The sequence below is a fragment of the Pongo pygmaeus genome, chromosome 6, assembly GCF_028885625.2.
Source record: "Pongo pygmaeus isolate AG05252 chromosome 6, NHGRI_mPonPyg2-v2.0_pri, whole genome shotgun sequence".
Lineage (NCBI taxonomy): Eukaryota > Metazoa > Chordata > Mammalia > Primates > Hominidae > Pongo > Pongo pygmaeus.
In genome coordinates this window covers 151,397,077-151,417,343 of record NC_072379.2, presented here as the reverse complement: position 1 = coordinate 151,417,343, position 20,267 = coordinate 151,397,077, and the positions used below count along the sequence as shown (strand labels likewise).

Here is a 20,267-nt window from a genome sequence, read left to right as displayed (position 1 = left end):
ATCACTAGAATCCAGGAAGTGGAGGTTGCAGTGAGCTGAGATTGTGCCATTGCACTCCAGCCTGGGCGACAGAGCAAGACTCTGTCTCAAAACAAACAAACAAACAACCTATTATAACAATTTGTCTTTTAATTGGTATATTTAGACCATTGTTATTCAAAGTGATTCTTTTTTATTTTTAGAGACAGAGTCTCACTGTGTATCACCCAGGCTGGAGTGCAGTGGTGCCATCATAGTTCACTGTAACCTTGAACTCTTGGGCTCAAGCCATCCTCCCACCTCAGCTTCCCAAGTAGCTGGGACTGCCTGTGCTCAGCCTCCCAAGTAGCTGGGACTACTGGTGCACACCACCACTCCTGGCTAATTAAAAAAAATAGTTTTTTTGGAGGGACGGGTTCTCTCTGTGTTGCCCAGGCTGGTCTTGAAATGCTGGCCTCAGCCTCCTAAAGTGCTGGGATTACTGGGATGAGCCACCATGCCCACCTTTAGAGTGATTGTTGATATAATGGAATGGATATCTACCATATCTGTTAACTGTTTTCTATTTATTGTCCTTGTTCTTTGTTCCTATTTTTGTCTTCCACTTTTTTTGTGCCTTTTGTGGCTATTTTATTTTATTGTATTATAATTTTTTGAGACAGAGTCTCGCTCTGTCACCCAGGCTGGAGTGCAGTGGCATCATCTTGGCTCATTGCAAGCTCTGCCTCCCGGGTTCACGCCATTCTCCTGCCTCAGCCTCCCGAGTAGCTGGGACTACAGGTGTGCCCTGCCCTGCCCAGCTAATTTTTTATATTTTTAGTAGAGATGGTGTTTCACTGTGTTAGCCAGGATGGTCTTGATCTCCTGATCTTGTAATCTGCCTGCCTTGGCCTCCCAAAGTGCTGGGATTACAGGCGTGAGCCACCACACCCAGCCTGCCTTTTGTGGTTTTAATTGAGTAATTTGTATGATTCTGTTTTCTCTCCTTTCTTAGCACAGTTCTTTTTATTTATTTATTTTTTTTGAGTTGTTGCCTTGGAGTTTGTGATATATGTTTACAACAAACCCAAGTCTACTTTCTAATGACACTGTGCAGTACTGTCCCACTTTAAGTATGGTTTTGCTTTTCCCAGTTTCGGTTACCTCCAGTTAACCGTGGTCTGAAAATAGGAAATGGGAAATTCCAGAAATAAACAATTCATAAGTTTTAAGTTGTATGCTGTTTCAGTAGCATAATGAAATCTTGTGCCTTTCAGCCTGAGATGTGAATCATCTCTTGGTCCAGCACATCCATACTGTATATGCTACCTGCCCGTTAGTCACTTAGTAGCCATCTTAGTATGATTGAAAAAACATACTGGATATATTGGGTTTGCTGTTACTTGGTTTCAGGCATCCACTGGGGGTCTTGGAATATATTCCCCATGGATAAGATGGCACTACTGTAATTTTCACTTGTAATGCGAGTACTTCATAAGAACAAAATAATCCTAATTCCTTCCTCCCATCCCTTGTATTGTTGCTGTCAGTCATTTCACTTATACATAAGCATATGTATTTATACATAAGCAATCATAATTGAATACATTGTTGCAGATATTATTTTGAACAAACTTATCTTATTAGATCAGTTAATAAGAAAAAAGTTTTTTTAAAAATTTTATATTCACTTACCCCTTCTGAGATGCTCTTCCTTTCTTGATATAGGTCTAAGTTTTTGACCTGTATCGTTCTTGTTCTCTCAGAAGGACTTTTAACATTTCTTGCAAGGTAGGTCATCTGACAACAAATTCTTCAATTTTTGTTTGCCTGAGAAAGCCCTCACTTTTGAAGGATAATTTTGCAGGGTACAGAATTCTAGGTTGATGTTTCTTTGTCTCAACATGTTACATATTTCATTCCCTCTCTTCTTGCTTGCATGGTTTCTGAGTTGATGTAATTGTTACCTTAGGTATTTTTTTCCCTCTGACCTCTTTCAGGATTTTTCAGTATTCTGTGATTTTTAATATGATGTGATCAAGTGTAGTTTGTTTGGGCATTTATCCTTTTTGATGTTCTCTGTCATTTGGTTTCTGAGATTAATTGGAGGAATATTTCTTGTTCTTCCTCTCTTTTGTCTCTTTGGTATTTCCATTACATGTTACCTTTTTGTAGTTTTCTGTATTAAACATTCTGTTCTTTTTTTTTTTTCCCAGTCTTTTTCTCTTTGCTTTTCAGGTTTGGAGGTTTCTTTTGAAATATCTTCAAGCAGTGAGATTGTTTCCTCAGCTGTGTGAAGTCTACTAATAGGCCCACTAAAAGCATTCATCATTTCTGTTAGTTTTTTAACAGTCTCTGTCATTTTAATCTCTAGAATTTTGAGTTCTCTGCTTACATTGCCCATGTCTTCTTGCATGCTGTCTACTTTATCCATTAGAGCCGTTAGCATATTAATCATAGTTGCTTTAAATTCCTCATCTGATCATTTCAAATTCCTTCCTACATCCGAGTCTAGTTTTGATGTTGCTTTATACTGTGTTTTTTGCTTTTTAGTATACCTTGTAATTTTTTTTCTCGGTAGCCAGATGTAGTGCACTGGGTAAAGGCAACAGCTGTAAATAGGCCTGTAGTAGTGTGGTGGGCCTTGTAGGAGGAGGGGGAAGTCTGAATTTTTTACTCCTCCTCTCCACCCTGCCCTTTCACTGCTTTTAGGTGGGGCAGAATGGCCTAGAATGGGCTAGAGTTAGATAGTTCTCTTAGGCTAGAACTGGCTGGAGTTTTTTCTCTTCTCGTAGGTTAGGCTCTAGTTAAATAGTTTCTCCTGAAGGCAGGCCTTGTTAAGAGAAATGGTTCCTTTTCCCCTCCTGCTGTTGAAAGCAAGAAGAGATTTTTCTGTGAAATTCACTCTGAGAAACTGGTAGAGCTCCTAGAGGTAAAACACAAAACCGTGGGGCCCCACGATGACTGGGTCCCTCTGTAGTTTTTATCTTCCAGACTTGTCCACACTGAACCTCCAGCGTTTTGTCAATTATGGTTCAGGTTTTTGTACCCATGGAGGTTTTTACCCATGGGTTTCTGCTCAGGTAAGTTGTGATTCATGTCTATCCCTCCAATTCTGAGGGTACCTGTTTGCCCTGTGACTTTATTGACCTTATGGATCTAGCAAGAGTTGTTGATTTTTCAGTTTAGCTTTTCACATGTGTTAACTATAGTTATATCCCTTTTCTAATTTGGTAAGCCAGTTATAACTATAGTGGAATGGATTATAATTAAGTTAACAATAACTAAGTTATTATCTATCCATTATTATAAATAATGTCTCATAAATAATAATTCTTATTAAAATAGTAAAACTATCGGATTTAATATCAAGATTACCATTTGTGACTAACCTTTGAGGGATTTCCACTAATGATGTCTATCATACTGCCTTGAGTTACGTATCAAAATCTTAGATTATCTTCTGGTCTAATTGTTAATTTTTAGCTGTTGCTTATGTAATGACTATTGGTTCTTATTTAGTGGTGGCTTTCAGATGTTAGTATTTAATTGACATAGACAAGATAGGGGTCTTTTGCTCTGCCAGTACACTTGATGAGACAGGTGGAATTGGAGTTCCAAAGCCATACATGTGTTACTTTACTTCAGCGCCTTTTGGTTATTTGCATATGGTTTAAGTATACAACTTTGTATAAACCCCATATATGCCTCTATTTACAAGAATAGAAACTTTAGTGATATAATTATTTTAAAAAGTGGACACCCCAAATTATTGTTTGTACATTTTGAGTATAGCTGCTAATCGACAACAGATTATGGTGACATTTGGCACAAAGAAAAAGCCTGGATTCTTGTTACATTAATTGGCCTAACAATTTAACTTTACCTGTCCTTTCTTATCTTTTTTTGATATGAAAGTTTGTAATTGACGTTTCTCTTTTTGAAGTATCAGGTTTTTCTTTGGATAATATTTTCCACTAACTTTAGTATATTATTTAAAATTATATATTGTGGTGGTAGATATTGGTGTTGTCTGTCAAATAGCTCTGGCACTCTCCCTTCTGGATATGTGGTGGAATTACACAGCTCCAAGCCTGCTTGAGGGGCCCATATGACTGTGTCCAGTGAATTGTGGGTGGAAATCTTATGGGTCACTTCTGGACTGGAGCAAAACCCTCTGAGCTTTTTTCTTTTGTAGTTACTGTCAGTGTTTGAAATACTGACTGCTTCGACGGTTTAGTTGAAGAGATGGTGAAGCAAAGACACCTATATGTCTTTGATAAGCCATACATAATTTTGAAACTGAAGTTTAAAATGAAAAGTTCAGCTACTTATTGCCATATAACAAATCATTTCAGAACACAGTGGCTTAAAAAGCAAACATATTTCATGATCTTGTGGGTTAGGAATTTAGGTCAGGCTTGGCTGGGCAGTTCCTTTGCTCTACTGGCATCAACCAGAGTCATTTATTGCTATTCAGGTGACACCTGGGCTGGTCTAGAGGATCCAAGACAGTTTCATTGGTTGATTTTTGTTTTTAAGGCCTAAATAAAGTTACATTTCAGAAGAAGATCAATATTGGTAGAAATAATTGTTATAAAGATGTATGTTGTAATTTGTTGGTTTATTTTAGTTTTTTTAATTAATTGCAAAAAATTCCATTAACATTTAAAAGTTATGTAGGAAAACTAAAGGAAATACTGATAACAACTAAATAAAACACCTAGAGAACAGTTGACTTCTAACAGTTACTTTTTTTTTTCATTTATTAGCAGTCTATCCTGCTTAAACAATTACTATTTAAATTAATGCCCGTATATTTTTTGGCTTTTGACAAGTATTGGAGTCTTAAGCTTTTTGAGTTTGCATTAAAAAATCACATTAAATATTATAACAGTAATGTATATTTGTAAAAATTTATGGAACTGTGGGTAAGTATAGAGAGTAAGTCACCTGTAAAAGTGTTAACTCCCAGAGAAAATTAGTGCTTTTTTTGTGTATTTACTTTTAGTTGCTTACATTGTTCTGTGAAAGCAGCAACTATATTCATATTATTAATCAATGTCAATATCTTAAGTAGTTTAGTGAATAAAGTTAGGGTTAATAAATAATTTGCTTTTTCTAATATAGTGCTAATGTTTTAGCTTTACAACACAATTTTGATGACATTGGATACACTAGATTCAATGAGATATACCCAGAAAACATAACTGTCAGAAGGCAGACTTCTTTCAAAAGAAGGGAGGGACATGGTTACACAATTTCTTAGCTATGTTTTCTTCTGTAGTTTTAGTAGGAAGCAAGCATGTAAAATATTGCCATTCTTTGGAGTTAAGGGAAGTCACTTATTCTATTTTAATAGCTGATTAGGCTGGGCATGGTGATGGTGGCTCATGCCTGTAATTCTAGCACTTTGGGAGGCTGAGGTGGGAGGATAACTGGAGCCCAGGAGTTCGAGACCAGCCTGGGCAACATAGTTAATCCCTGTCTCTACCAAAAATAAAAAAATAAAAAATAAATAAATAAATAAATAAATTAGCCAGGCATGATCGCATGTGCCTTGTAGTCCTGGCTAGTGAGGAAGCTGAGGTGGGAGGATACCTTGAGCCCAGGAGTTTGAGGTTCTGATGAGCTATGATTGTGCCACTGTACTCTAGCCTGGGTGACAGAGCATGAGCCCATCTCCTAAAAAAAAAAAAAAAAAAAAAAAAATGTTGATTAAAGCATAGAGAGAGAAGGCATATTTTTTGGATAACTAGTCGATAATGAATGTCAGTGTTTACTTGCATAGTTAGTAAATACGAGTTCATTTTAAATATATTATTTTCTCTGTGCTTTTTATAAATCTTTGTGTCTATATATGAGATGTATCTGCTTGCTTTATATTATATAATTAACATTAATTAAGCAACTATCGAACATCATTCAGGTTTTGTGATAGCTCTGGTTTATAAAAACAGAAACAGTGCCTGTTTTCATAGAGCATATAGTCAAATTGGGGGTGTGGTCTCCTGTGAATGGCACATACAGAACAAGGGTTCTTAACTTTTTCAGTGCCATAGTCCCTGTTGGTACTATGATGTAATCCATGGACTCTTTTTCAAATAATGTTTTTAAATGAATAAAATCAAAATACACCAAAATAGGATTACAAAGATAAACAATTGCATTGAAATAAAAATAAGCCAAACTTGTAATTTTGTAACATCTTAATTCATTTAAATTATAAAATCTAGCAGTGAATTTAATAACTAGTGTAATTTTGAAGTAGTGATGAGGGTGAATGATATTTTGGGATATCTGTAACAACTGCATGTGATAAGAAAATATCCGTGATTTCTGTTGGTGACAAAGACTTAAGTATCCACCAATACCACTGTGCTTGTTGCTTACATTCTTAATATTTTCTTAGAATTCTAAATTTTGGAAGTGAATAAAAATTAGAGGTTAGTAAAAATAAAGAAGTAATTTCTCCCTCTAAAATCCTATAACCCTTGAATAAGTAAACTTTAAAAATCCATTGAAAAAGTAGGACGCTTTGAAAGAATATACTAATGTATTGATAAGGGAGTCCAAAATTGACCTCTAAAATATTTTTGACATAGCCTGTTATGCTATCAGTGTTGGTAAGTTTGTTCAGTATATTTGTAGGCTACCCACAGTCCTTTCAAAGAAGTATTTAACCTTTGAGGGAAATACTTTTGTAATTGTTCAAAATCAAAATGCTTTATTTCTGTGAACTTGGCTGTGAGATAAATGTTCTGTCCACTTCAAATTTTATTCAGCAGTGCTTAAAAAAGAGTATTTTTAGTTATCTCATAGTCTTTATATTCAGTAAATGATCCCTCAGTAACACGGTCCTAGTAAGACTGTTATAACATTTCTCTTTAATATTGATGTATTTATAAAACTTACATGCTACACTTTGATGCTCTGCCAGGCGGTGGAAGTAGTGAAAAGAGCACATCAGGCTTTAGAGTTACACAACCCGATTTTGGATCCCAGCTTTGCTTCCTATTAGCTTTGTTATCTTGGGCTTGTAATTAACTTTCAGATTTTAATTTCCTTATCTTTTAAATGAAGAAAATATGTTAGATGTTATTCTTTTTTTTAAAAGAGAAGACTTGAGAGAGAACTATTAGGCACACTTTGATTTATCCTTTTAGTTTTAGCTGGGCTTCTAATACCTTTCTGAAGCCTTTCTAAGCTGTATTCCCCACCTCTTCCCCTTAACTCCCATCATGCCATGTGCTTACCAGCATCATCATTATTGTGTCCTATTTTTATTTTCAGTCTTTCATCTAGATCCATTAAACGTAGGGATCTTGACTATCTTTGTAATGACTGCCATTTGAATAGAAATTATAGTATGTACTTGTTACTCAAAAGTTTGTTTGGTAAATAACCATTCTAAATTAATGATATATTAACTCTGGAGCATAGATAGGAGGGGCTAAATAAATGTCCTCTTTATTCCTGTTAATTCTCAAAATGCAATTTAATAATTCATGATGTGACATCAAGAGTTAGAAATTGAGTAGGTGAGGGCCGGGCACGGTGGCTCATGCCTGTAATCCCAGCACTTTGGGAGGCCGAGGCAGGCAGATCATGAGGTCAGGAGATCGTGACCATCCTGGTTAACGCAGTGAAACCCCGTCTCTACTAAAAAATACAAAAAATTAGCCGGGCGTGCTGGCAGGCACCTGTAGTCCCAGCTACTTGGGAGGCTGAGGCAGGAGAATGGCGTGAACCTGGGAGGCAGAGCTTGCAGTGAGCCGAGATTGCGCCACTGCACTCCAGCCTGGGTGACAAAGCGAGACTCTCTGTCTTTAAAAAAAAAAAAAACAAAAAAAACAAGTTGTATAGGTGAGGTGGACAAGTGAATCCATAGACTATAGTGTGTGAATGTAGATAAAGGTCATCAGAATAGCAGCTACATCACTACACTTAAGACGTTAAGCTAAGTGCTTTTCATGCGTTCTTTTTTTTTTTTTTTATCATAAAGACAGTTTTATACTAGGTGGTATTATCTGTCTTTTAAATGACGAGCAAAGTAAAATTGAGATGAAGTTAAATAACTTGCCAAAGGTCACATTGCTAGCAGATGGCAGAGCTAGAATGCAGACTCGGAACCATTGGATTCCAAGCTTTTGATTTTAACTAACACAGCAGACACCTTTTGCTATTAAACTTTCTCATGTCTTAGAACCAATTTATGTAGGATAAATTAGAGTCATTGGAGGTGGAAAAGTAAAGGTTTAAAAGAGGGTATGTTATGAACTTATTTAAGGGAAAGGGTTAGATCTAATTTATCTTTGCATCTCCAGAGATATGCCTGGCACATAGATGATGCTATTTAATGAAGTGCACAATGTCTTCAAGTTCTCTTAGGAATTTACTTATATGTGATTAGGTTCTCTTTTTTATTGTTATTGTTGAGACAGGGACTTGCTCTGTCACCAAGGATGGAGTGCAGTGGTGTGATCTTGGTGCAGCTGCAACCTCTGCCTCCAAGGCTCAAGTGATTCTTCCACCTCAACCTCCTGAATAGCTGGGTCTACTGGTGTGTGCCACCAAGGCTGGCTGAATTTTTTTTGCTTTTGCCTTGTCGCCCAGGCTGGTCTTGAACTTCTGGGCTCAAGTGATCCTCCTGCTTCCCAAAGTGCTGGGATTACAGGCTTGAGCCACCACGCCAGGTCAATGATTAGGTTCTTTAGTACAATTACCACTGTACATGTGCCACCTAGTGGATGGAGATTATCCGTAGATAGTGGCTACAGATGAAATTGCCTCACCTGTCCTTATCCCAGGGTTGCAGTTGTCCCCACCTTTCTGACTTCGGTGCATTTTGTGACCAAGTGCCACTGCCTGTATTTTAGGTCAGGTTCAAAGTCAGGGGAAAGATATATTGGGGATTTTATATTCAAGAAAAATACTACACTGAATTTTTTAAAATGCAGTGTAATTTTTTAAATGTCTGCTCCAATTTCCACAGTTTGGCTTGCAGGCAGTTTGAGCTAATTGAACCTCATGAAAGGCAAAAACTCTGCGAAGTGGTGGAGTCGCCAAACCTGGACTGTTTTATTGGTTGAATGGCTAGCTTCTTTCTTTAGGCAAAGCATAGGATAGTATTTAAAAGTACATTTTTAATAATAAACTAGAGATAATTAAGTACTGGCATCAGGAATATTTCCTCAGATATCACTGGGTTTGTAGTCATTTCATCCCGAGCATCTCTGGATGACATCTCTGGTTGGATCCCTGGTTGACATCATTTTTATCCAGAGCAGTCTGTTTCACATTCTGCTGCCAAACTCTGACAATTGTTTGAAGACTAGGATTAGGAGAAGAGAGAGAGACATAAACACTCAGTTGTCCTGCCTTGACTTTGACAGATACTAAGATCTAACATAGTCTACCAAATGAAGAGTGACAGTTAAAGACAGCTTGTATTATTACATGAAGTATCACATATTTAGTGATACCTTTTTTATTGTTTGTTCCTATTTTGTGGCAGGAATTACTGCTACCTAGGAAGCAGTCATAGAGTCCTCTTTATTTGTTAAAGAACACAAGACTGAAACAACAAAAGCTAAACCAAAAGTAAAACCAAAACTTATCACTCCCTACTATTTCTTTAGCAGATCCAGGTTAGAATCATGGGCAGAGCCAGTAATAATAATAGCTAGAGGAGAAAAGAGAACAGGATGAACTCTGAAAGCCTGTCTTCTTACCTGCTTTGTGGGATCCGATCTGGTGCCGGTCCTATTTCTTAAAAAACAAAAACAAACCAAAAAACCCTATAGTCTGAATCTGGTTTTTTTCCTCTTTGAAATGCAGGAAACATAATTTCAAAAGGTTGTATACCTGCAAACCTACTGGCCAACCAGTAACATTAACATTTAACTTTTCTATTTCCTTCTGGCTCTAATTCGAGGGAGAGATAGACATTGTCCTATTTGTTTTCCCTTAGCTGTAAGCAATAAAACTCCCCTAAAAATAATAAAAGTGCTATGTATTTTCTTTTTTGGGGACAAAAATAAGGAAAAAGCTGAAACTGTTATATACTTTGCTAGGAGAAAGACATTTTTGACTAGAGGTCATATATGGTAGATAGCAACATAGTAAAAGGAAGCAGACAAGTCATACTTTATTGGAGGGAACACAGTTTGGGAGTGGAGATCAACGGATCTGGCTCCAGGAAAAAATGTGTTTCCAGGGTAATGTAATGATTTGCGACCCTGGTCCATTTGGCTCATTGTCAGTAAGTTTCTGAAGGCACTATTCTTACTCCTCCTTGAGTTTGTCACTTATTTTTCTCTTCCCTTTCTTGTTACCCAGTAGTAAGAATGGTATAAAATGGGTATATCCCAAAATGTATTCTGGGACTCTCTGAGTAGAAATGAAATGCTTTCACACAGGTATTTATATATGTGATAATTTTATAGTACTTTGAATATAATAGGCAGGCAGAGAGAGTCTCTCTAGCAGAATTGTATTCTTTTCTATCTTTGGCTGTAAAAATACTAGAGAGAGGCAACACAGAATACCCTTTGGCTCATTCCAGATGCTTTCCCTAGAGCTACAGGCTCTGTAGGTACAGCCTACATTCCAAATTGTTGTAAGTCATAGCTATATTAAATATTTTAATATAGCATAAAAAGGGTCAGTTGATTTTCAGACTCCATTATCAGTGTCTCATGGCCTGATCAAGCCACTTGAAGATTTTGTTACGGCAGTTCTTCACTCTTTAATACCAGTTTTCTGTGTTAATTAGGGCATGGGTTAAACTACTGTAACAGAGACCCCAAAATATAGCAGTGGCTTAAATAAAACAAATTGATCTTCTCTCATGTAATATTTCTGAGGATGGAGAGGTGTAGGCTGATGAGTCGTCTTTTGCTCCATATTATTGTTTGTTGACCCGGGTTTCTTCTGTCTTGTCTCTCTGCCATGACCTGGAGCATTGCGCCTCATTGGCAGCATTGCAACGGGGTTGCTGTCATGTCCATTCCAGTCTGTAGGAAAGGGGACTATAATTTAGTTAAGAGCAGGTCACTTCCTTTTAGATGAGGTTGCGCAGTTGCTTCTGGTCATATTCTCCTGGGTAAGAACTTGCCATGGTTTGCTGCAAAGAGGGTTGGGGAATAAAGTCTCTAGCTGAGCAGTTATGTGCCCTACTAAAACTTGAAAAGTATAGAAGATGAAGAGTATGGATTTTGTCCTTTGTCTACTTTCTTTCTTTCTTTTTTTTTTTTTTTGAGACGGAGTTTTGTGCTTGTTGCCCAGGCTGGAGAGGAATGGCATGATCTCGGCTCACCGCAACCTCCGCCTCCCAAGTTCAAGCAATTCTCCTGCCTTAGCCTTCTGAATAGCTGGGATTACAGGCATGCACCACCTTGCCCAGCTAATTTTGTATTTTTAGTAGAGACGGGGTTTCTCCATGTTGAGGCTGGTCTCGAATTCCTGACCTCAGGTGATCTGCCCGCCTCAGCCTCCCAAAGTGCTGGGATTACAGGCGTGAGCAACTGCACCCGGCCCCTTTGTCTGCTTTCTACAGTTTTATGTGCCTTGTTCATCTTTGGAGTTATTTAGCTATTCTTGATCTGAATACCTTTTTTGGGGGGGGATTCAGATTGTATTTATTTTCTCTCATCTGTGACACATTCATTTCATTCATGAGGTCATTTGTCACATAGAAATGTAAATTTTCATTTTATTATTCCTTTTGAATACAAGCTTACATATTTTTAGATTTGATTCTAGATACTTTATCAATTTTGTCTCTAGGGATAGACAGGACACCTTGATTGATAGACTGTATAAACACTTAATTTAAGGTCAGCTTTCTATTTCAATTTTTTAAAAAAGAAAAGAAACATGTTATTTTAAGTATGAAAACCAAAACCATCTGTTTGATGCTTCATATTATCATTAATTTTATGATTTGATAGGATTTACAATTATTTGTAGTTTTTTCTAACTACGCAAGAACAGTTATACAAATTGTTTTTCAAAATACTTTTCTAAAATTCATTTTGAATGTAGAAGATAGTTTTTTTTTTTAAAAGAGGGAAGTCAGATTGAAGTGCTAATCTGAGAGATAAGAGATAAAGTTTTGTGTGAAATTTAGTGTTCAAGCTGCTAAATATGTCTAGTGTATAGTTGAAATATGTTGTGGAACTCAGGAGAGGAGTTAGTGCTAGAGATGTTGACTTAGAAATCATAAAGTCCAGAGGAAATTGTTGAAATGTGGATAATAAATAAGTTCTTCAAAGAGGCGCTTATAGGCTGAGAGTAGTGACTCATGCCTGTATTCTTGGCACTTTGGGAGGCCAAGGCAGGAGGATGATTTGAGGCCAGGAATTTGAGACTAACCTGAGCAACATAGTGAGACCCCCATCTCTACATATGTACCTATATTTAGAGGTCTAAAGGAAACCAGCTGAAGAGATAGATATTAGACTATTATATCTCTGTGCTTATAAAAGATAGAAGATCATTTCACTAAGGAGGAAGTGGTCCTGGTGTGAAGTGAATTTTTAGGATGTTTGAAGAAAGCTTGTGGGTGCTAACTGGATTGTTAATTCTTTTGCCGTTGGTCCATTGGTGGTGTTGACGAGAATAATTGTGTGTGTGTGTGTGTTTTGAGACGCAGTTTCGCTCCTGTTGCCCATGCTGGAGTGCAATGGTATGATCTTGGCTCACTGCAACCTCCATCTCCCAGGTTTAAGCGATTCTCCTGCCTCAGCCTCCCGAGTAGCTGGGATTACAGGCATGTGCCACCATGCCCGGCTAATTTTATATTTTTAGTAGAGACAGGGTTTCACCATGTTGGTCAGGCTGGTCTCGAACTCCGGACCTCAGGTGATCCGCCCACCTTGGCCTCCCAAAGTGCTGGGATCACAGGTGTGCGTCACCACACCCAGCTGAGAATAATTGTTATAATAGGAGGCTGGATACTATTAGAAAGGTATAGTTGAAGGGGAAGGTGGTAGAGTTCAGTCATGCCATCTCATGAAATTGGTGGTAAAAGGAAAGACAGAGAAGAGGCGCTTGAAAGGACTTTAAGATTTTTTTTGTTTGTTTGGGGTTAGTGATGCAGAAAGGTCTAAATAAATTTCAAGTTAGAAAAGCAGGAGCCAGCCAGGAGCCAGCCAAGAGCATGGAACTGCATCATGAGCACTGGTGGGGAGGTGTAATGTCCCTTCATTGTAGTAATAGAGTATGACAGACAGAGTGGGCATATAATTTTTATTAAAGAAGAAGAATGATGTTGGGGTAGTGGTGTGTGGAAATCCTCTCAGCTGTTAGGCTGCCTCCTGAGAAAGAACATTTAAGGTGTTTGGGGTTGGACTCAAGGAGAATGGAAAAAGGCAATAAAGTGAAGGTTTGTCCTTTTCAAATATTAAGCTTTTAGAATGGGTAATAATTAGGGTACATAATGAATCTTTTAATGATTGTTTTATAAAGTGTGAAACAATTTTTAATGAGTCACTTTGAAATACATTTGTTCTGTAGACCAATTGCTATAATCCTGAAAATAAGATTCTTTTTTTGGCCGGGCACGGTGGCTCATGCCTATAATTCCAGCACTTTGAGAGGCCGAGGCGGGTGGATCATCTGAGGTCAGGAGTTCAAGACCAGCCTGGCCAATGTGGTGAAACCCAGTCTCTACTAAAAATACAAAAATTAGCCAGGCATGGTGGTGGGCACCTGTAATCCCAGCTATTCAGGAGGCTGAGGCAGGAGAATTGCTTGAACCTGGGAGGCAGAGGTGGCAGTGAGTCGAGATCGCGCCATTGCATTCCAGCCTGGGTGACAGAGCGAGACTCCATCAAAAAAAAAAAAAAAAAAAAAAAAGAAAGAAAATCTTTTATTGGTGCTGTTGTTGTTGTTGAGGTAGGATCTAGATGTGTTGTTCAGGCTGGAGTCCAGTGGTACCATCACAGCTCACTGTAGCCTCAGCTGCCAGGGCTTGATTGATTCTCCCACCTCAGCCACCTGAGTAGCTAGGACTACAGGCGTGTGCCACTAGGCTTGGCTAATTTTTTGTAGAGATGGGGTGTCGCCATGTTTCCCAGGCTGTCTTGAACTACTGGGCTCAAGCAATATGCCTGCCTCAGCCTCTCAAGGTGCTGGGATTACATGTGTGAGCCACCACACCTGGCCAAAAATAAGATTCTTTTTTTTTTTTTTTTTTTTTTTTTGAGACAGGGTCTGGCTTTGTCACCTAGGCCTGAGTGGCACAATCCCAGCTCACTGCAGCCTCCGCCTCCCAGGTTCAAGGCATATCCTTCCATCTCAGCCTCCTGAGTAGCTGACATTATAAGCACTCACCACGTTGCCTCACTAATTTTTACATTTTTTGTTGAGATGAGGTTTCACCATCTTGCCCAGGCCGGTCTGAAACTCCTGAGCTCAAGGGATTTGCTTGCCTTGGCCTCTCAAAAGTGCAGGGATTACAGGTATGAGCCACCATGCCTGGCCAAGATTCTTAACATTTATTACTAGGATGAAACTTCTCTGAGTCAGCTATAATTTCGGCACAAGGAAAAGTATACCATGCTTCACATTATTTTGATAATCATTTTGCAGTAGAGAATAAAGATGCACAATACCACTAATTACATGCATAAACTTTTTTTGTATTAGTGAAGTATTGTTATTTGTTGTTTCTTTTTACATTATGACCTATGCTTTATAGATAAATTCACCAGTGATTAATATAAATACAAAAATGACTGTTTTCTCTTGTTTACTGTTAAGCAGAAATCAAAGAACAATCTGCAGAAGAGGATGCTGAAGCAGAAGTGGATAACAGCAAACTGCTAATTCCAACTCTTCAGCGATCTGTGTCTGAGGAATCGGCAAACTCCCTGGTCTCTGTTGGTGTAGAAGCCAAAATCAGGTTAGAGAATGAATGCAGCAGGATTGGATATTAGTGACAGGAATAAAGCAGTGAAATGACTGTAGAGAAAATTCAAGGAATATGAGTTTAGGATGAAAATCTGGGTGGGATTTTATGATTTAGTAGCTAAATTTGAAGCTGATACCTCTGTGTTTAGTTGGGATGAGTTACATCTGTGGGCTTAGGCAATTGTAGAGCAGGGCAGCACACTAGGGTTTTACTCTAGTCACCTCAGGCCAGTACAGAATATTACCAATGTGCTATTCCTGGCAGAAGACATAAATGTGAGCATTTAGCATGAGGATTAATTTTTTATACTTACCTGTAAACTTAAGTTTATACTTTTGTTCCTCACCTTCTCCCCATTCATTAAAAAAGGAAACACAGGACATTATAACCTATTTTTTTCTTTCTTTTTTCTGCCCCCGCCACCCCCCCTCCCCACCTTTTTTTGAGATGGAGTCTTGCTCTGTCACCAAGCTGGAGTGCAGTGGTGCCATCTCGGCTCACTGCAACTTCCAATTCCCTGGTTCAAGAGATTCTTCTGCCTCAGGCTTCTGAGTAGCTAGGATTATAGGCATGCATCACCATGCCCAGCTAATTTTTGTGTTTTTGGTAGACAGGGTTTCACCATGTTGGCCAGGATGGTCTCGATCTCCTGACCTCATGATCCGCCTGCCTCGGCCTCCCAAAGTGCTGGGATTACAGGCACGAGCCACTACAATGGGCCTGTAACCTATCATTGTATAATTCAGCTTTGAAGTCTTAAGAGTTTTTAGACCTTATTTGAAAGACATGAATAAAACAATGAAATTATCCATCAGTTTGGTACTCCCATCTCCTTCCTTCCCTCCCTCCTTACCTCTCTCCCTCCCTTCTTTCCCTCCTTCTTTCCCTCCTTCCTTCCCTCCCTTTCTCCCTCCTTCCCTCCCTTTCTCCCTCCTTCCCCTCCATCCCTTCTCCCTCCTTCCTCCCTTCGTTTCCCTTCTGCTTCCTTTTCCTCTTCCCTTTTCTTCCTTTCCTTTCTTATTTTTTTATTTTTTGAGGAAGGGTCTTACTCTGTTGCTCAAGCTGGAGTGCAGTAGTGTGATCACAGCTCACTGCAGCCTCAACCTCCCAGGCTCAGCTGATCCTCCCACCTTAGCCTCCCAGGTAGCTGGGACTAAAGGTGTGTGCCACCATACTTGGCTAATTTTTAACCTTTTTTTGGTAGAGATTGGGTCTCTTGGTGTTATCCAGGTTGGTCTGGAACTCCTGGGCTGAAGCAATCCTCCTGTCTCAGCCTCCCTAAGTGGTGAAATTGCAAGCATGAACCACTGCACCTGACCTCTCTCATCTTCTTGAAGCATTTTCTTTCTTTTGCTTTTGGGACATCTCACTCCTCATTTTATCTTTTGCTAGTTGCCATGGAGACTCTACATGTTTATAATTTTGGAGTTCTTAAGGATAAGTCCTCAGATATCTTGTCTACTTTTTGTCTCTGTTCACTCCCTGGGAAAGAAAGCTCATTCATTCTGATAGCTGTAACCTCTGTGTGTGCCCTTAAGAGTCTCAAGTGTTCATTTCCATTACTGTTCTTTACCTGAACTCCAGACTTTTATGTCCAACTGTTTGCTTGACATCTCCATTTGGAAGTGTATTAGACACCTCACCCTTAACATGTCCAGTACCATGCTTGATTCTGCCTCCACCTCTGCCCCAAATCTGCTTCTCTCCACGATTTCCTCATTTCAGTAAATAATGTCAGTATTCACTCAGTTGTTTAGTCCAGAAACTTTGAAAGTTGATCCTTGATTTCTATCTTTTCTCATACCTTGCAGCTCAACTCGATAACCCAAACAACTTGTTAGTGTCTTAACTTGCCTAACATTTTAGTTGAAGTCACTGTTATCCTTTGGAAGTTGTAGTAGCCTTTTAACCAGTCTTTCTGCTTCTCTTTACCTTTCCATAGTCCAATTTGTTTATAGCACAGTTGCAAAAATTATTCTAATAATGATAATCAGGTCCCCACTCTCCACTCTCTTTCATGACTATTATATTTAAATTATATTCATAATTTCAAGTACTTACCATGTCTACAAGGTGTGATCTGTTCCTGACTGCCTCTCTCATGTCATTTGTCACTCACTGTGCTCTCACCACATTGGCCTCACTCCTTTAAATGTGCTGATGGGGTTTCTGTCTGAGAGCTTTGGTGCTTGCTCTGCTTGTCTCCTGGCTTACCTCCCAGAGAGGCCACCTTGCTGATAATACTAGCCTCCTCTGAAGGGCCACATCCAGCTTAGTCTCAGTCAGCTTAGGAAAAAGAACATACAATGTGAATCAACGTAAAGAACGCACCGGTGTTTGTTATACTGTAGTCCTTTCCTCCTCCTCCAATATTTTTTGGGAGGTTTGAACATTTTCAAAATAAAGGAGTAGGATGGAAAAGAAAACAGCAGCTCCCACCATATTTTACATAGTAACCTGCTTTATTTTTCTTTGTGGCACTTATTATTTTCTAACAGTTCATTTGACTGTCATGTGAACTCTGAAGACAGGCACTTTGTTGGTGGGTTTTGTTCACCACACTGTGTCCTGCACTTAATAGTCCCTGACAGAGATTAGGTGCTGTATAATTTTTTTTTTTCTTTTTTCTTTTTTCTTTTTCTTTTTTTTTTTTTTGAGGCAGAGTCTCGCTCTGTTGCCCAGGCTGGAATGCAGTGGCCTGATCTCGGCTCACTGCAAGCTCCGCCTCCTGGGTTCACGCCATTCTCCCGCCTCAGCCTCCTGAGTAGCTGGGACTACAGGCGCCCGCCACCACGCCTGGCTAATTTTTTGTATTTTTAGTAGAGATGGGGTTTCAGTGTGTTAGCCAGGATGGTCTTGATCTCCTGACCTCGTGATCCGCCCGCCTTGGCTTCCCAAAGTGTTGGGATTACAGGTGTGAGTCACCGTGCCTGGCCCAATATATTTTTGATGAATAATGAATTCTAGTTGATTGAAAAGCATTTAAAGTTCTGCTTAAATTTTTGTAGTTTGATACTACCATAAACTTTACTTTTTGCTATGTGTTATGTAGAGATTAGAAATGATGTAATGCATATGTGGAATTGAGAGGTACGGAATGCAGAATATTTGCTAGTTTAGAGCAGGTGCCTGAGAGCCTTCTGAAAGTATTCTGTGCCTCTGTATCCTCTAGGTCTACTTCGGGAACCCACTGTAGTTCTTAACCTCCTTGCTTGGTTCTTCTGCAGATCTTAAGGACAGAGTATGCCTGACTGACTTATCTTTTTGTCACCTGTGAGTAGCACACTGTCACTGTTAGTCCTCATCTAATACTTGTACAGAGAATGAAAGTTAAAAGCTACTCATGAATATATGATAATTTCATTTATAATAATCATGGCCTATCAGTGGAAAAGAATAGGTTACTCAATAATTGGCTATCTATGTAAAAAATATAGGTAGATTGATGCTCATACCACATGGAAAAATAACCTTGAGGTAGATTAATAAGCAATGCCATTGTTATGTATTTATCTTGGGCTATACTACCACTCCCACTGTTATTTTCATTAGACGGGACAGGGTGAATGTGCACTGTGAGAAGGCCAGCATGCTGTAATACAGACCTGGTGTTTATTCCAAGCTCCAACTTTTTCACCTTTATTTATTCACTTATATCTCTCTGTCCCACAGTTTCCTTAAAATAGGATGAACAGATTTAATTTAATGAATTTTATTTTATTTTTTTTTTTGAGACAGAGTCTCGCTCTGTCTCTCAGGCTGGAGTGCAGTGGCGCGATCTCGGCTCACTGCAGGCTCCACCTCCCGGGTTCAAGCGATTCTCCTGCCTCAGCCTGCCAAGTAGCTGGGACCACAGGCGCCTGCCGCCACGCCCGGCTAATTTTTTTGTATTTTTAGTAGAGACAGCGTTTCACCGTGTTAGCCAGGATGGTCTCGATCTCCTGACCTCGTGATCCGCCCATCTCGGCCTCCCAAAGTGCTGGGATTACAGGCGTGAGCCACCGTGCCTGGCCTGAATTTAATGAATTTTAATGGTGCAGTATATAAAATGTTCTAAATGAATCTGTAGATAATCATCCTATTATAATTAATAGGATTTTAGCAAGATTGCTAGATAACAAAATCAAAATGCAAAAATCACGTGTATTTATATATATTAGGAACAGAGTTAAATGGTATTTTTTAGAATATTATTTTCCAATAATATAAAATAATATGTGACTAGGATTATGTGCAAAAATGTAAGACTTTTATAGAGAAAATTATAAAACTTTTTGGAAAGATTAAGGAACACAGACATAATAGCAATATAATACTCACATTTTAGGGGATTCAGTATTTGAAAGATATTCTTTCCCAATTGATCTGTAGGTTCAAGAAAATTCTAATAAAAATTTCTACAGTAAATTTTACAAGCTGATTTTAATTTATATGAATATGCAAAAGACAGGATAAGCCAAAGGACCCATGAAGAAGAGGAAGGATTGCTTTACTTGATACTAAGACTTTTCGTAACACCCTAATAAATTAAGTCAGTGCTGTATTACCACAGAAACAGACAATAGACCAATGGATCAGAATAGGGAACCCAGATACAGATACATGAGTAATAAGGACAGGTTATTTATAACAAAGGGGCATCACAAATTAGTGAGGAAGGAAGTCTCTTTCAACAATTGTGCTAGAACAATTAGATGTACTTTTAAAAAAAAAAAGAAAGTAGACCTAATTTATTCATGTCTAATCCAGTTAATTTATAGACTTATACACGTGAGAAGCAAATTAATAAAAGAAGTTAATGTAGAGGAATTTCTTCATTGCTTTGGGGTAAGGAAAGACTTAAAAAACAAATGGAAAGCCCTAATTATAGAAAAGGGTTGATTGGCCAGGCACAGTGGCTCATGCCTAACGCCTATAATCCTAGCACTTTGGGAGGTTGAGGCAGGAGGATTGCTTGAGCCCAGGAGTTCGAGACCAGCCTGACTCGAACATGACAAAACCCCATCTCTACAAAAAATACAAAAATTAGTAGGACTTGGTGGTGCTACTCAGGAGGCTGAGGTGGGAGGATCACTTGAGTCCAGGAGGTTGAGGCTGCAGTGAGCTGTGATCCTGCCACTGCACTCCAGCCTGGGTGACAGAGTGAGACCCTGTCTCAAAAAAAAAAAAGAAAACACACATAAAACGAAAAGGGGCCAGGTGCAGTGGCTCATGCCTGTAATCCCAGCCCTTTGGGAGGCTAAGGTGGGTGGATCCCTGAGGTCAGGAGTTCGAGACCAGCCTGGCCAACATGGTGAAACCCCATCTCTACTAAAAATACAAAAATTAGCTGGGTGTGGTGGTGGGCACCTGTAATCCCAGCTACTTGGGAGGCCGAGGCAAAATTGCT

General features: G+C 38.9%; 1 protein-coding gene across 21 annotated transcripts in view; it reads left to right on the top strand.

Moving 5' to 3' along the window:
* KMT2C (lysine methyltransferase 2C) overlaps positions 1 to 20,267 on the top strand; it is a 303,468-nt gene that overhangs the window by 93,436 nt on the left and 189,765 nt on the right. For 19 of the 21 annotated variants that reach the window (XM_054495266.1, XM_063668006.1, XM_063668014.1 and 16 more), the window contains one exon: positions 14,728 to 14,869. In XM_054495266.1, coding sequence (XP_054351241.1) covers positions 14,728 to 14,869 — 142 coding nt within the window. The remainder of the gene's footprint in view (positions 1 to 14,727; positions 14,870 to 20,267) is intronic. The other 2 variants (XM_063668010.1, XM_063668021.1) reach the window with 1 other exon arrangement.